A 16,424-nucleotide genomic window follows, 5' to 3' on the forward strand; every position below is an offset into this window, starting at 1 on the left:
AAAGGTTCCATAACTCAAAGACAGCATTATAGATGTTTTTTCCTTCTTGGTGGTGATGTAAGGAAGTGGTGGCGTCCCGTAATGTCATCTTAAACATCCGTGCATTATTAATACGCGAGGCGTAAACTACCGGGGCAGACGTCTGCTGGGAAATGAACTGTCATGAGCCGCCGGTCCCTCCCAAACCCCCACCCACGAACTTTGTGCAACATGGACGCTCTTATCATAGCTAGTGTTTAGTTTAATTTTTGACAATTAAGCAAACACCAACACTATTTGCTCTCATCTGCGTAGTGGGATGCTAAAGCAACGTTAGTTTAAAGGCTTTTGGGTCCATCGATGGTAACTCGGGTAAAGCCCCGTGCAACACCACTGGTTCCTCATCCCAGTCTTGGCACAGATATGAATGGTGTCTTTCAGTGTAGCAACACAAGAGTAAACGTCTGTAGCCTCTCTTGGCGAGGTCTACTAAGTTTAAAACCAGCGAACACGATGTCAGTCAACTCCAGCCTTCTCCCGCAAATAAGGGCTGATATGTTTGATATATGTTAGGCTGTATGATGTTTAGACTCATCCAAAGGTAATTGAGGATGTTACTCTCAGCCATATTAGATCTAAACTACGACCAAACGCGGATGATCGGGTCCGGGCAATTATAGCCCCATTTTTTTTCCGAGAAATATAAACATATTTTCTACTAGGAATCAAACGACTCGTGCCTACTCAGGTTAAATGTGTAAAATCAATTTTGCTATTTTCATGATGGTTTCGAGTTGAGTCTGATGATTTCTTGAAAAGTTACCTGTTTTGTAGGAGGAGAAGCTATGACCATACTTGGACACGTGTAAACGGATGGGCGCGGTCACCTGACTACGTCAGCTCCAAACTACCTGCTGCAGTTTTATTTCCTGAACTGCGTACGGAGAAGTTTAAATCGTGCTGCGATTACAGCGCATTTTGGAATTCTGAAGGCTGTGTTTTATATGTTTTTTCGGATGGAGCGGAGTACTGGAATAGGACTTATACTTTTATCATTGCAGGTAACTATTTTGTTTGTTTTAATTGGCGGATATGTCGAATGGCCTGCATTTTTGTAAAACTAAACAAGCACGTAACGTCCCCGTACTAGTCCGCCTCAAAGTTAAATAATACGGGTTTTTTTATTCCTTGTTAACTTATTAATATTTGCTTTTATAAATCAGTGGGAACTTAATGGATCATATCTCATTCTCAAAGGTACTTTCGTCTGTATTTGCGGAGTCTCCGCCATGTTCACCTGGATTTGATTCGGAGGTGTTCATTTTCAAAGTGCACAGAGAGCACCTTCATAGGGGCAAAAGGCTTGGGAGAGGTATGTGGGTACTAAACACGTTTATATTTAAAATCTACATGTAAGGCAGGAAAGGAAGAAAAGTGCCCTTTGGTAGTAATGGATTTAAGGTGTTTGAACTGTATGTCCGTGTTACCACCCCGTGATTGTTCCGTGTCCATTACTGAAGGGTGGCTATAGTTACATAATGATCCTTGATCTAATTTAATTTTTGTCGATCCTTTTTATACTTAGGATTAATTATTTTACAAAGACAATTGGAAGATAACCATGAACAGGCGTTAGTCCTGCTGCCATCCTGCCTTGGTTTTTAGGGCTAATCAGTTTTGCAGAATCTGAAGTTTGTGTGTGTTTGGTCTCTATTTTTTTTCTCTTTTGGCCTGTGGGAGAGCGCTTATTTTCAGAAGAATGTCTCAGCGTCACGTTACCTAGAGTTCCGGCAACTTCGTTACACCTTTTGATAAGGGTAGTGCTTGATAAAGTACAGCTGCTTTCATTGTTAGTCTGGTTTCAAATGACAATTTTTGTATTGCATTTTAACTCTCATATAATTAAGGAAGCAGCAAGTCTCTTTCAAGTCAAAAGTGGGGAAAGGGCAATAGGCATTAAATGAAAGTAGCATCTCCTTTGACGTGTCCAATTTGCCTTAGAATGGCCCAAATTCTCATAAGGAGGTTTTCCTTGTTAGGCTAAGTGTTAATGCTAATGTGGTTGATTCAGAGCTATGATTGGGTGGGGAAGCACATGCTCATTCATGACCAGGTGAGCGAAATTAGGTTTTACCTCCACCACTATGGTGGTGTTTAGATGCCAGTGAGCTTTGATGCTGGTATTTTGTACAGACAAAGTGCAAGTTAGAACCTATTTTTAAATTGAGTCGGTTTGAAGCACATGGTTTCACATTGATGTCATGGTAACCCTCTAAATTAATTTATAATGCTGTACACTAGATTAACATTTGGAGGTTTTCATTTGTGTGAATATAAATAGTAGAGAGGATTATACCTTTCATGTAAAATGGATATGGTGTATATTGGATGTCAGAAGGGTTTACTGTTTTGTTCGTTGTGAGAATTTACACCATATGAATGTTTTTGTTCTATTTTTGCATAGATTAATCCTGTTTTAAATTTCATAGAAATCCCAAATAAGCAGTGACACAATACTCTTATGTGCACTTCTTTCTCTCTGTCACTTGGATGCACGTTTGATCTCTGCTAGCCCCTTGGTTGTGGTGCCCTGCTGGGCTCCCTTCATAATAGCAATTTGTTCATGATCTGCAATTGGATATAGTCACCACTCTCATTGATACCCTTTCAGTTGTTTTTAAAAAATGGATCTGACAGAGTAACCAAGATACCTAGAAGAATGCATTTACAACTGTGATCAACAACCTAAACTGATTATTGCATCTTTAATACTGTTTAAAAAAATATTTTAATACCTCCTTTCCTTTCAGTGGGTTTCAGTGATTGTAGTGGAAGAAAACGCATGGTCTTTGACTCCACTGACAAGCGGTTTGAGGTGGCCACTGATGGAACAGTGAAGCTGAAGAGGCAGGTCACTCTTCATGAGGGTCATAAGATGTTCTCTGTCCATGCCTGGGACTCCACGGGCAAGAGACACACTGCCTATGTGAGAGTGGAACATGAGAGTGGAAAAGGCCAACAGGCAGACACCGAGGCAGTGGGCCCTGCACCGGTACTGACCTCTACTGGACAAAACTGGAACTGTGAAACTTATGAGAATAGTTCTTTATCTCCCCATTTGTTGATTTAGTCTAGATGTGTTCCTTTCTGTTTTTAAGAATTAAAATGTTAGTATGATATTGTGAACTATGGACAGCCAATCATTTATTGCATTTTCTCAAACAATTACATCCCAACTACCACATGATGCTTGTCTGGAAAAATATGGAGTGCATGCAGTTCACAAACAGAATTTGAGACCCACTCATTTAGGGTGGTGGTGTGTGAGCGAGCGCACACACACCTTTTGAAATCTGTGTAGAAATGGAGTGTGGGGGGGGGGAGGGGGTATAAAAAGAAATTTAGCTTTTTGACTGACTGATTTACTACAAATTACTTCTATTACCCAAATCTTGAAAGAAGCCTTTGCTTGGGTGCCTTGCACAGGGATGGTTATGAACTGCTGTATTCAGCAACATTGGTCTCAGTTTACATGGCAGATGCTGTATACTAACCTTAATGGCACAGGCCATGCTGGTTATATATGTGTAGTGCTAAGGTTGGCAGTTTTGGTTGTGTGATGATACTCTGCATAGGTCTGAAGTGAAACAAAATGGGAAGCATTAATGAACCATGTTATGTATGCACTTTTTTTTCGGCAGCTTGAATCCCCCTCGACTGTCTTGTTTCTGGAGTTTCCTGAATCGTCTGTGGGGTTGAAGAGGAGAAAGAGAGATTGGGTGATTCCTGCAATCTTCTTTCCAGAAAATGATAGGGGTCCTTTCCCTAAAAAGATGACCGTTCAGGTGAGTGATATTGATTTTGGGTGAATGCCATACCCTATACCTGCATTATTTAGTGCTAAACTGTCACTATTTATTAATCTATTCATTTTTGCTACATTTTTATCCAGATCAAGTCCAGCATTGCTAAGGAAACTCCGGTGTGGTACAGCATCACTGGTGAAGGAGCAGACCAGCCTCCTAAGGGTCTTTTTACTGTGGATAAGAACTCTGGCTGGCTGTATGTTTCAATGCCTCTAGACAGAGAGAAAAAAGAGAAATATGAGGTAGGAGACATTTTTTGTTTCCTTCTAATGATGAATAGCAATTTTGTCTTTACAGAAGATGGTGTGCTGGTGAAGTAGTTTTACTTTGTTCTGACTAATGCAGTTTGAATGCATCTGTTGTGACAGTCATTTAATCTTTTTTTTATTTTATTTCTACTAATTCCAGCTTCAAGCCCATGCAGTTGCTCAAGATGGAAATATAAAAGAACAACCAATGGACATTGTGATCAATGTGATTGACCAGAATGATAACAAGCCCATCTTTACCCAGGATCCATTCCGTGGCAGTGTAGCAGAAGCTTCAAATATAGGTGCCTATTTGTAGCCAATTTAATAGTGTAATAAAGGGATTGATGATGGCTGGTGTTACTTTGATTTATTCTTTTCTCTCTGCTCAAAATTATCATTTTTTTTTGAATGAAGGGTTTGAGATCATGACAGTTACAGCCACTGATGCAGATGACCCCAACACTGACAATGCTGATGTCAGATACACCATCCTCAGTCAGATTCCAGCACAGCCAAACCCAAACATGTTTACCATCAACCCTGTCAGTGGAGCAATTCTAGTGGGCGCTGAAGGACTGGACAGAGAAGTGAGTGCAGAAATCAGGTTTCTGAATGGCTGGATTTAATGTGGAATGGGGTTAAGTGAAAGTAACTTTGATCATGATCATGTTTCAGAAATATCCTGAATACACATTGGAGATCCAAGCTGCAGATGTGCAGGGTAATGGCTATGCAGTTAAAGGAAACGCTGTAATTACAATAACCGACAGCAATGATAATGCACCTCAGTTTGAGAAGACCTCGGTAAGGAAGATGACAGCTCTGATTTACAGAAAGTTTTATATAAATTGGTTAAATAGCTGCAGCAGCTAATGACTTTATTGTAGATTAGATGGTGATATGTAAATACCTGTAAATGGGGTTTAAACTCATATTTCACAAAATAAAGCTGATGTTCACTTAAACCTCTACACTGTCTACTTTTCACATTGTTAATGTAGCACTGTTGTTTTTCAGTACAACGTCTCCGTCCCAGAGAATAAAGTGGGAGCTGTGGTGGTGAAACTGCCAGTGACTGATGAGGATGAACCTCAGTCATCTGCCTGGGCAGCAAAGTTCAGGATTGTTGGTGGAAATAGTGGTGGGCTTTTCAACGTTAGCACAGGACTGAAGAAACAGGAGGGCATCATTACTACTGTCAAGGTAAGGCATCCCTCAAATGGGTTTGTTAGCTTAATTTGCATTATGATCAGGTTTACTTAATTTCTTTTGTGTTCTCTCTAGCCACTGGACTTTGAGAGAAACAGCAAGTACACTCTGTTGGTGATCGTTGAGAATGAAATTCAGTTTGCCAAACTTTTGCCCACCTCCACTGCCACAGTCACTGTGAATGTTATCGATGTGAATGAGGCTCCAGTGTTTGACCCAGAGAAGAAGACAATTTCCATACCTGAAGATCAGAAGGTTGGCAATGAAATAACGGTGTACACAGCCAGTGACCCTGACACGGCAAAGTCTCAGAAAGTGAAGTAAGGGTCTCCTTGGTGCCTTTTATTTTTGACAGATCTTGTTTATTTCTGCATGTCCATATCTGTGTGTGCTTGTAGTGCTAGAGGTTGGGCTTTCTCTTTCTGGTTCATGAGCATTGCTGTAGTAATTTGTTGTCATGCTGTGTGTTTTAGGTATCGTGTAGGCAGCGATCCTGCTGGCTGGCTGGATGTGGATGAAGACACTGGACTGATCAAGGTCAAGAACCCCATGGACAGAGAGTCTCCTCTTGTGGAAGATGGCCGATATGAAGCTCTGATCTTGGCCACGGATAATGGTAATACCATTTCCCCATGTTTTGAGAATTTGTTTTATCAGAATACTGTCTTCTACAAGCTTTTTGTTTTTTCAGATCCAGTTCAAGCAACTGGTACAGGGACCCTCGTGATTGAGCTGCAGGATGTAAATGACAATGCTCCCATCATTGAGGAGAGATCCTTCCAAATATGCAATAAGCAGTCATCTCCATTGCTGCTGTCTGTGACTGACAAGGATGGTCCTGGCTTCACTTCTCCATATAGAGCAGATCTTTTGGGAGATGGCCAAAAAAACTGGACTGTCAGGATGAACGAGACCAGTAAGCTGTGTGTGTGTTCAGGTTACTGGTTTTGGTCTTTTGAATGAGCGTCTAAAATCTGTGGGGTGGTTTTGTTTTCTGTGTAGAGACTGGAATCATCCTTACACTCAGCACTCCACTGGAACAGGGATTGTACAATGTTGTTTTGAGGGTATATGACAGCCACAATCTCCACCAGGACAACACTGTGCAGGTTGAACTGTGTGACTGCACAGGAGCAAATGCCGAGTGTAGAGATCGAGTCATAGCAGGCCTTGAGCTGCCCGCTGTCCTCGGAATTCTGGGGGCCATTTTGGCTCTTCTGTGTAAGACTATTCTTTTTCTTTTTTCCTCTCTCCTGACACCCTTAAAGTACAAATTTTAAAGTGAAGCCTGGTGTCTGCATTGCTTGGCAGCCATTGTTCTTGATGGTAGTATGTGATGTCCTCCAATCTGTAGTGCTGGTCCTTTTGCTGTTGCTGTTCTTGAGGAGGAAAAGTTCTGTGAAGAAGGAGCCTTTGCTTTCTGATGACGATATTCGTGACAACATCTACTATTATGATGAGGAGGGCGGTGGAGAGGATGATCAGGTTGGCCCATTGGGGGAGTGGGGTGTTTTTATTTATATATAATATTTTTTCATTCTCTCTCCCCACCCCTGTCTCACTCTTCTGGTGTACATTCTTTCCACTTTTGCAGGACTATGACTTGAGTGTGCTGCACAGGGGCCTGGACAACCGCCCCGATGTCTTCCGTAATGACGTAGCCCCGACTTTCATGCCTGCGCCTCAGTACCGTCCTCGGCCTGCCAACCCAGAGGAGATCGGCACCTTCATCGAAGATGTAAGTCATGTGCTAAGGGCCTTTGGCTATGCCATGGTGATTTATGTAGCCATACAGTGCTTGGTTGCTAAGGATGCCATTCTGTCCCTCAGGGCATTTTCACAATCTGGTTTTTAAGGAATGTGTATTTGCCTTACTGTAGAACCTAAAGGCAGCAGACAATGACCCCACTGCTCCCCCCTACGACTCCCTGCTGGTGTTCGACTATGAGGGGGGTGGCTCGGAGGCTGGCTCCCTCAGCTCACTGAATTCCTCCAGCTCAGGGGACCAGGACTACAACTGCCTGAACGAGTGGGGCCCACGCTTTAAGAAGCTGGCTGACATGTATGGTGGAGGAGAGGACTGAGGGAGCCATGGAGAGGGGTTTCTCTGTGCATCGCCAAAGGTATTGCGTGCCCCCCCCCCCCCCCCCCCCCCCCAGTTAAGCATATGGATGGATGTAAATATGGGACAGTTTTATAGTTTCCCAGGAGCTTGTAATTCTGAACTTGTATTTGAAGCAAGAATGTACACACTATTCAAAGAAGGCCAAAAGAACGTTGCTGAAAATTACTTATAACGGTTAATGGCTTATCTATCCTGCATGTTATTCAAAGCACTCAATCGGTACATGTTTTATAAAGTGCTTTTCCCTAACCCATGTCTTCAAGACTATATGAGCTGAAGTTCATTGTAATCCCCCATCCCAACCTTTCTGTATAGATGTTTATAAGTTGTATTGTACAAATGCGCTTTTTTTTTTTTTTTTTTTTAACTGTTACTTGACACTTTGTTAAATAAAAGGCATTGCTTCTGCCTCTGCCATTTGTTATAATGTGACTGAGGTGTTTTGTTTGGTGGTGGTTGTTTTGTGTTGGACTTTGTTTACAGTGCATTCATCATCCACATTTACAGTAAGCCATATTTTAAGACAATTCCATCAACTATTTAAGGGCTGTACAAAGTGATATACTTTATGCAAGGTCACCCTACATTAGCTAAATAAGATCACACAAGTAGACTGTGCATCTGAGCTTTTTTGTTTTTGTAGAGAACAGCTGCAATGACCTTATTTGTACTTTTTTTTTCTTTTTTTTTTTTCTTTTTTTAATAATAATTTACAGACCATATTGGAGCCAACAAGTGTTTGGCAATGGTGGTCCTGTACTGTTGCCACTGTGTGGTCATTATCTGTAAGTTCTAGTAAAATGTTCAAATATTTTTTTCAAGTTTAGTAGTCACAATCCTAAAAGGTACTGTTGGCATTAATTGGCCATCTAAATTTCGTACACCCCTCTTAATGAGGCCTCTGTAGAGGAGAGTACTGTTGGCCCTTTTGTCTTAAAGGGGTCACCGTAAAGCAATTCTGTATGCTTCAATTTTGTTGTATAAAGTTGTGTTGTATTAATCAGAAATTGTTTGAATTTGTGCCAAATTTGAGCAGTAGCCCATCAAAAATGGGAAAGTGTTGCACAATCTGCTCAGCCAATACATTGGGGAAAACTGTGTTTTAACTTTAATATATTGGGGAAGGCAGCTTTCTCTTAACCCACTAAAAGACAGCATTCTACAAGAATGACAGTATTGACGAAGCAATTTTTGCTATATGGAGTAAAAAGATCAACGGTGTCTGCTACCTGCAAAATGATTAAAATGTGCATGTCATGTATGTACGTACTAGGTTTTAAAAAAAAAAAAATGCATAGAAATGTCTACAAGCCCTGCATGTCAGCAATCCTATTCGGCAAAAAGCCTCTCAGAATTTTGAGAGAAATTAGTAGTTTGAATAGTTTTTGTACACTTACTCATATCTAATGTTGTGAATTTGTGTAGAATCACAAATTGTCTATATGCTTATATATGTAGCCTGAACATAAAGTACAATTTCCCACTGCCAATATAATTTGCATTAATATGTGCAGACATTTCTGACAGATCCAGTGATGAAACCAAAGTTATGAAGGATTTGATAAGGTACTTACTTTAAATGGATATGACTGAACTTAATCTGTATGGGCTGATTTGCTGAAATGGCAGCACTGGCAAATGAATACAATCAGGTCAGACAGTGTTGACGCATCCTGTTGTTCGTGCAGGAGAGTATTAGTACTGTATGCTTGGCCTGCTGTCAGAGTAGGATCATCCTAAAGCATGCATACATCCAAGGTTTGAATGAGGAGGATGCTGGGCAGATTCAATCATTGTATCAGCTTTGAATGCAGGTAAGATGCAATCCTCTTAGTCTTCCTTATAAGAAAATATAAACAAACATTTTATGAGGTTTATATTTCACATGGTGTACTATATTGACCATTGTACAATATTTAAATGACCACTGACCCTGCTTCTTTGTTGACTAACTGAAACTATTACTTATTGTAGGGTATTGTTTATTGCACTGATGCTGACTGCTCCTTTGTTGACAAACATTAAGTACTAGAGTTTGTTAATTGCACTTAGTTATCTGAGGTAGAGCTTGTGTATTTTGCATCTCTAGACATCAGCATTGATCCCTATATTTCAACATATGCTAATTCATAGGTGTATTGGACTCTAACCTACTCTACTGGCTAGGATGTATTCTATGAATAAATGACAAAGCATTTTAAAAGTTGCTCTGGATATGAGCATCTGCTAAATGCTGTAAATGTAAATTTAGTCTTTAGGATAAAAGTTGTGTTTTTTCATCATTATTGTTAACACCATTCACACATTTATACACTGTTGAAGAAATAATAGGATTTTAGTCAGTATGAACAGTTAGAAGAGAGTAAACGTAGACTGTTCTAGTTCCGTTAGTCCCATAGCTCAGATTTTTGGTTACTGTATATTTACATGTTTAATCTATATTATTAGTTTGGGTTCTGTTGCAAGAAACCTGAATCTTCTGCTGTATAATAGGGCACACGTTCTAAATGGACTAAAACAAAAACCACGGGGTGACTCACGTTGTAGCCGTAGTTGGCTCAAAGATGTTTCACGCTCCAGCATGCCTGTAAAGTAAAATGTGGTAACTTATTAAGGTACAACTAAGACTACCCTTTTACTGCTGTAGACGGCATAATTTATATACATACTATTAATGTAAATCAGGAATTTAGTTGACCAAATTTACAAGATACTTTTTTGAGGGTGCTTGACAAAGCCAGACTATTTTTTTTTTTAGTTTAAATGCTGTTTAGATACATTTCACTACAGAGACATTCCACCTGCCACCTTTCACATATGAAAAGTGTAGAGTATATCTGTAGAGTATAAAATGAATGCTAAAACAGTTTCTAGAATCACCATTACATATTAAAATGCCAATAAAACACTAATAATGGTCCTAGCATGTGTAACAATACTGCACTCATTTCTGCATATGTATCTTGGGTTAGCCGGTATGAACTAGAAAACAATAAACTTATAATTGTTTACAGTAACACTGATGGACAGAATTCCCATTTGTCTTCACTGTGGTTGCATAAAGAAATGGAATAGTGCACACTAATTGCAAGCTCAGTGGTTAAAGTCCTTGTCTAGTAATCAGAAGGTTGCTGGTTCAAGGGCCTTAACCCTCAGTTGCTGAAGTTGTACTCAGTCATAATTGTAAGTCGCTTTCGATAAAAGCGTCAGCTAAATTCCGTAAATATATGAGCAAAACTAATTTCTTCCGTATGCTAAAGATATGTAGATGACACTACTCTCACCCACAATGCAATGTAGCCATTTCAAATGTTTATTTAAAAAAAAAAAAAAAAAAAAAGTACCAAAAATACATTTTCATCTAAATGCTACATGAAAGTAAAATGGCTGAGGCTAACCAGTAGCTAGCAAACTAAAAAGCATTCGGGTTAACTGCTTCAGTAAGTAGTACAGTACTGTATACTTCTATGGGGAGTTGTATGCAGTATAGTAATGGGCTGTTGTAAGTGGTTAAAAGGGCGTTCTATACGCATGCAACATAGTGCAAGTTTTTTTTTCGAGCAACCCAGGTGTTAAGAAGCCACTGTAAGCAACTTTAGCCTCACCAGATGGCGACATTTTTTAACCTCGAGAACCGTATTTCACAACATCCTGAAGCTCCATGCTGTTTCTGAGCCTTGCAGGATCCACAGTGGTTCTACTACTTGAAAGTGTAGAATCAATTAGCCTAGACCAAGTCTGCATTTTTCTGCTAGATTCTGTCAATTTGTCAAACTATTAACATTGAGTATTCGTGTGGTTATTAGGTTATAGATAACTTATCATATCTGAAATTTTGATTATCATGGTAGAGAAAAGCCTTAGACTTTAATTGCTCCAGTATTTATGCACAGCTAATGGTTAAGCATTATTCCCTATTATTATTACCAAATATATCAATATCGGTACTTTTTAGACTAACGCTTTCAATTATTTGAAAAATATCTAGCCTATTCAGATGTTATCGTTTCGCTTCATGTTGTGTTAACCTAATTATACCAATAAAATGCTTCGTAAATTTGTGCTATTCAAAAAACAAAAAACAAAAACATTTTAACAGAACACTAATTTTGCCGGCTCAGGAACATCTGACAATTTCAGTGAACCACATGAGTAACATAGATAGAAGGGGAGAAGAATGGGGGTAAAGTGTCTCTCTTCAACCACTTCAGATCAGCTATTTGGTGGGCGCTAAATAAGGGGACCATTTGTGCGTCTTAGCCGTGAGGACGGTCTACACGCTTGTCCGTCTTAACTGCAAGGAAGGTCTACACGCTTGTCCGTCTTAACAGCGAGGAAGGTCTACACGCTTGTCTGTCTTAACTGCGAGGAAGGTCTACACGCTTGTCTGTGTTAACTGCAAGGAAGGACTACACGCTTGTCTGTCTTAACTGCGAGGAAGGTCTACACGCTTGCCTGTCCAGCTGCCTACATCCCGAACTCTTTAAAATTATTTTTGTAAGCTATGACATTTTAGATCACAGAGTAATTTTTATATCTATAATTATTATACGGTTAAACTAGACTAAATCAAATATTCCAGCATAGCAGCAGTTTGTCTATAAACAATTCAAATATCCTTTTCACGTCGAAGTGTACCCTGCTTTAGTAATATAAAAGGAAAACCTGAATAGCCTAGATGTAAATACCGTAACACACCCCATGTGGTAAAGTTATGCTATTTTGATCACATGCATGCACCTGTTTTGTTGGAGTATGCCGCTAGACACAAGGTCCCACCCCCTTCCACTTGTCCTTTCATTCTAATTGGCTCGGCGGGATGTCTTTGCAGATTTCCGACGACCCCTGCACCTGACTCCCTCTCTATGTGGTGCGAAGACAGCCTGCAAGCATCAGCTATTTATTAAAACGGCCATACGTAAACGTTCATTCTTCCGTCGCTAGGAGTTGTGTGGTCGTGAAAGACGTGTTATTTGCTACTTTTAAAAAGTGCGTTTGTAAGATGCCACGATCTTTCTTGGTGAAAAAACACCTCAGTCACAAGAAGCCAAACTATGGCATATTGGATTCAAAGAAACACGGTGAGTTATTTTCAGACTCCTGTCAGTTTTATATCAAACCGTGATAAAAGAGTTACCTGATCTAAACTGGTCTAGCCTATTTATTTGTTTAACTTTAGACCCGGCTATTGTCTCTCTGAAGTCACGAGAAGTTTGTTTTTTTCTTGAATAACTATTTTTGATGTAATCTGTCATCTCAGAGTTGAAACCTTGCTTCAAAGTCGAAGACCATGCGGTCTTAAAAATGAATCTGCTGCGAGATCAGTTCAATAAACACAGCATGTCAGAGGCTCATCCAGGTTGACTGGCAGTGATCTGTGATGCTGATATTGATTATCCTGACTCTATAGTTTGCTGATGCTCTGTGCTGCAGATGACTCAATAATGAGAGAATCAAGGCAAACCTTTGCAACCAATACCGTAAACGCGGCTGGGGTGTAGCAGGTGCAGGATCCGTCACAAAAGACAAGCTTATTGTTTGTCCTTGCTTTGGGGGGTCTGAAGGGTCCCATTAAGCGCAGAGAAGGGGGCAGTAGGTGCCCTCCGAGGTTCCTTTTACCCTGCGGTCCGCCTGAAATCTGTGGTTTTGTTCGCATGCTTTCTCTTAAGCAAACGGGCCCCTTAACCTCTTCCGAGAAAAAGACATGCTTACTATTCAGTGGTGTAAGAAAAGAAAACGCGATGAAATTATCTGGAATTAAAACGCCCAGACAGCAAAAGTAGGGAAAAATCTTTGTTTGAACTATAATCTTTCCTTTAGTAGAAATGCTCTTTAAAGTCACTTCACTTAACTGGATTCCAGATTGGTTAATTGATTTTACAGGTTTTGGGTTGGGTTTTGTTGTTGTTGTTGTTGTTGTTGTTGTTGTTGTTGTTTTGAGGGGGGCTGTAGTAAAATATAGTAAACATTTTAACGATTAGTTTATTTTAAAATAAATGATAAAGAAATATTGAATTTGTTTATAAATAAATAAAGAAATACTGAATTTGTTAATGGTATACTGATGATGTGCTGGAGTGTATTACACTATAATTTTACTTACCCTTCATCTTCTCTCTCTATATGTATGGTGTAAATATTATTATCATAAACGTATTTTATCCTTTTAAGGATTACAGCCACAGCCTTTTCATCAAAACAATAGAAAATGTATTTTGATCTGTTGGGAACTGAATGAGAAGTTTGAAATATTGACATTTATCCTTTCAGTGGTTATCAAAGGAATCTCAGAGATTGACAGAGGCCTTGTCGGTAATATACTTTACAGATGACCAAACACAAGTGACCAATGTGCAGTCTTACTGGTCCAGACCTGGCCACCAGTGTCCAGAGGAGTGCCTGCTGCAGCCTTACCCATGCCCCATGAGCCCCACCACGTGCTCCACCTCACACACGAGTCCTGCCGATCCAGTGATCCACCCCCAGCCTTCTCCAGACCCTAGCCTGCCATCTGATGGCCCAGCTCCAGGCAACACCTACCCACTCCCACCAAGTCGCTGCCTCATCAGAGACCCACAGCCTGCTCTTACCCTGCTGGAGACGGCCGGAACACAGCGTTCGGAACACGGGCACAACAGAAGACATGTGGCCAACAGCGGGCTGTCCAGGGTCGCTGAGTCCCTGGTAGGGCTCGCCCCTGCCAACAACAGCAGCCAGGGGCGCTTTGAGTGTTTTGACTGCCACAAAGCCTACTTCACCTTCTCAGGCCTGGCCAAACACAGACAGCTCCAGTGCGAGTGGCATTGTCAAAAATACTTCAGCTGCAAGTACTGCGAGAAGGAGTATGTAAGCCTGGGGGCTCTGAAGATGCACATCCGCACACATACGCTGCCCTGTGTATGTAAGCTGTGTGGAAAAGCCTTCTCAAGGCCATGGCTTCTTCAGGGACACATACGCACACACACAGGTATACATACATAAGTGCATAGGTACGCCTGTATACACACACAAACACAGGAATGCTCAAAGAGCATGGAGGTTTATGCCTGTGAATGTTGTCATTCACTAATGGTCACCGCACTGTAAAAGTATTTGTCTCCACTGCTGTAAAATTTTGATTCAATTGAGCAAATTATTATTACTGAGGTTAACTTAAAAATAATCTATTAACTACAAAAAAATTAAGGCAGCTCAGACACTGAAGTAAAAAAAAAAAAAAAAAAAAAAAAGTTTTTAAAGATTTTGACTTCTGATAGGTGTAGTTAACACTAGCTAAAATGAATTCATTTTCATTTTATTTCATAGGACTAATAAGGGCAGTTTTTGGGAGGGAGGGTTTCTACTTTTGCACACTTAAATCTGCATATTTTGATTTTTGGCAGGTGAGAAGCCGTTCTCTTGCCCTCACTGCAGCCGGGCATTCGCAGACCGCTCCAACTTAAGGGCCCACCTGCAGACGCACTCTGACGTTAAAAAGTACCAGTGCAGGAGCTGCTCGAAAACATTCTCCAGGATCTCCCTCCTGTCCAAGCACGAGGAAGCTGGCTGCTGCCCGATGGCCTGAGGGGCCGACGGGGTTTGCCGCAGCACCCATGTGCCCTCACCGGCCCGATATTTACTCGCAGGAGCTGAGTGGCGAGGAGAACTGGTAGAACCTGAGGCTGACAGGCTGACACACACTGAGCCGGTGCCTGCCAAGTTGCACTGAATATTTGTGCAGACTGTCTGAGGATGAACTGGGAGTATTGCATGCTGCAAGATGTACTTGAACTTTGATTTTTTTTTTTTTCATGAATGTATATAATAAGCTAATTGCATTTGTACTGAATCTTCAAAATAAGATTTTGTATGAGTGATTTTTTTTTTTTTTAAGGGAAGAATTAAAAATAGTTTTGTACATTGATCTGGTGCTTCATATTTCCTTAGAAACAAAACAAAATAAAAACACATTGAACACATTGCAAACATTTACTGTATGTGCCTGCACCAACAGTTTTCAACTCATGCTCTCCAAACTTATCTTCCCTGGTCAAACTCAGGAGACCCACATGCTGAAGGGATTGATAATTGGCTGATATGTTAGATTAGGATGAACACAAAAGTGCAGAGCCTGGAGTCCGTAGGTCCATTGCTATTCATGTGCTCATGAAGTGGTATTGGGATTTAAACCAGTGAATGTATGTGCAGAACCCCACCCATAGCAATGCCACCACCCCCTCTATATTTGACTGGTCATACATATAGTCATACAAAATGTTTTGTTTTAGGTGTTAAACATATAATTTCTCAGTATGGCTTTCCATCACAAGACAGAGGACCACTAAACCACGTGACCCCGCTTGTCCTAACAAGAATCCCACCACCCAGCTCTGTTTTTGTCTTTGTCTAATTAATAAGTCCAATTGGAGGGCAGATGGGTGGAGGGAGAATTTTACGAGTCTAAATAAAACGCTCAATGTTTCCCATTTGTGATGGTGCATGGAAAATTCCTTGTATATATATCTGTTTGTTGGCAGGTGGAAGCAGTGGGCCAGCTGCACGCTGAACTGGCGCCGTGCCAGAGCCCCGTTGGTAGAGGGTTCAGTCACTGGTGGGAGGGGGGAGGAATGAGGAGGTCACCTGTTTCCAATTGCTCAGCACAAGTGGGCGAAGAGAGAAAGAGGCAAAGAAAGAGGGAAGAGGGGGAGAGAGAGAACGTGAAGGAAAAGGAGCAAAATAGAAAGAGGGACAAGAAAAAGGAGAGGAGGAAAGAAAGAAAGAGAAGTAGACAGAGGGAAAGAATGAGATTAAGATAGAGGAGGGGAGGAGGCTGTACTAGGCCACTCAGCTGAAAGAAATGCCACTTTTCTTATAAAGAATCCCAGCCATGGCTGGCATGTAGGAGCTCCAGGAAACACAGGGGGCCGGAGCCACTGAGCTGCCTGGTTTAGTGGCTACAGACAGAGTAGAGGAGCCAGCCTGAGTGCTGAGGGCACTCTCTCTGGGCTTTCTGTC

General features: G+C 40.9%; 2 protein-coding genes across 3 annotated transcripts; both read left to right on the forward strand.

Annotated features, from left to right (window-relative positions):
- Positions 1-882: 882 nt before the first annotated feature.
- On the forward strand, positions 883-7,448 carry LOC113575713 (B-cadherin). The gene is made up of 16 exons (XM_027007366.2): positions 883-1,040; positions 1,237-1,351; positions 2,790-3,031; positions 3,681-3,824; positions 3,932-4,087; positions 4,254-4,398; positions 4,511-4,683; positions 4,772-4,900; positions 5,114-5,299; positions 5,381-5,625; positions 5,779-5,921; positions 5,997-6,221; positions 6,308-6,526; positions 6,660-6,790; positions 6,900-7,043; positions 7,186-7,448. Exons 1-16 carry the CDS (start codon positions 984-986, stop codon positions 7,387-7,389), a joined length of 2,658 nt encoding a protein of 885 aa, XP_026863167.2. The 5' UTR covers positions 883-983; the 3' UTR covers positions 7,390-7,448.
- A 4,832-nt stretch (positions 7,449-12,280) lies between these two features.
- On the forward strand, positions 12,281-15,333 carry snai3 (snail family zinc finger 3). Of its 2 annotated transcripts, none has more exons than XM_027007356.2 (3): positions 12,281-12,511; positions 13,701-14,397; positions 14,813-15,333. In XM_027007356.2, the coding sequence occupies exons 1-3, from the start codon at positions 12,485-12,487 to the stop codon at positions 14,992-14,994; spliced, it is 906 nt and encodes a 301-aa protein (XP_026863157.1). In that variant the 5' UTR covers positions 12,281-12,484; the 3' UTR covers positions 14,995-15,333. The 2 variants fall into 2 exon arrangements, with proteins under 2 accessions (XP_026863157.1, XP_026863158.1); XM_027007357.2 differs by having other exon boundaries at positions 13,759-14,397.
- Positions 15,334-16,424: the final 1,091 nt, after the last annotated feature.

Source organism: Electrophorus electricus, chromosome 21 (assembly GCF_013358815.1).
Source record: "Electrophorus electricus isolate fEleEle1 chromosome 21, fEleEle1.pri, whole genome shotgun sequence".
NCBI lineage: Eukaryota > Metazoa > Chordata > Actinopteri > Gymnotiformes > Gymnotidae > Electrophorus > Electrophorus electricus.

Bases quoted from the DNA above. Each gene is read 5' to 3' on its own strand.
- LOC113575713 (XM_027007366.2), top strand. From the start codon at position 984: ATGTTTTTTCGGATGGAGCGGAGTACTGGAATAGGACTTATACTTTTA. The intron at 5,626-5,778 runs GTAAGGGTCTCC...TGTGTGTTTTAG, and splicing joins GCAAAGTCTCAGAAAGTGAA to GTATCGTGTAGGCAGCGATC. The intron at 7,044-7,185 runs GTAAGTCATGTG...GCCTTACTGTAG, and splicing joins TCGGCACCTTCATCGAAGAT to AACCTAAAGGCAGCAGACAA.
- snai3 (XM_027007356.2), top strand. From the start codon at position 12,485: ATGGCATATTGGATTCAAAGAAACACG. The intron at 12,512-13,700 runs GTGAGTTATTTT...TTATCCTTTCAG, and splicing joins ATTGGATTCAAAGAAACACG to TGGTTATCAAAGGAATCTCA. The intron at 14,398-14,812 runs GTATACATACAT...GATTTTTGGCAG, and splicing joins ACACATACGCACACACACAG to GTGAGAAGCCGTTCTCTTGC.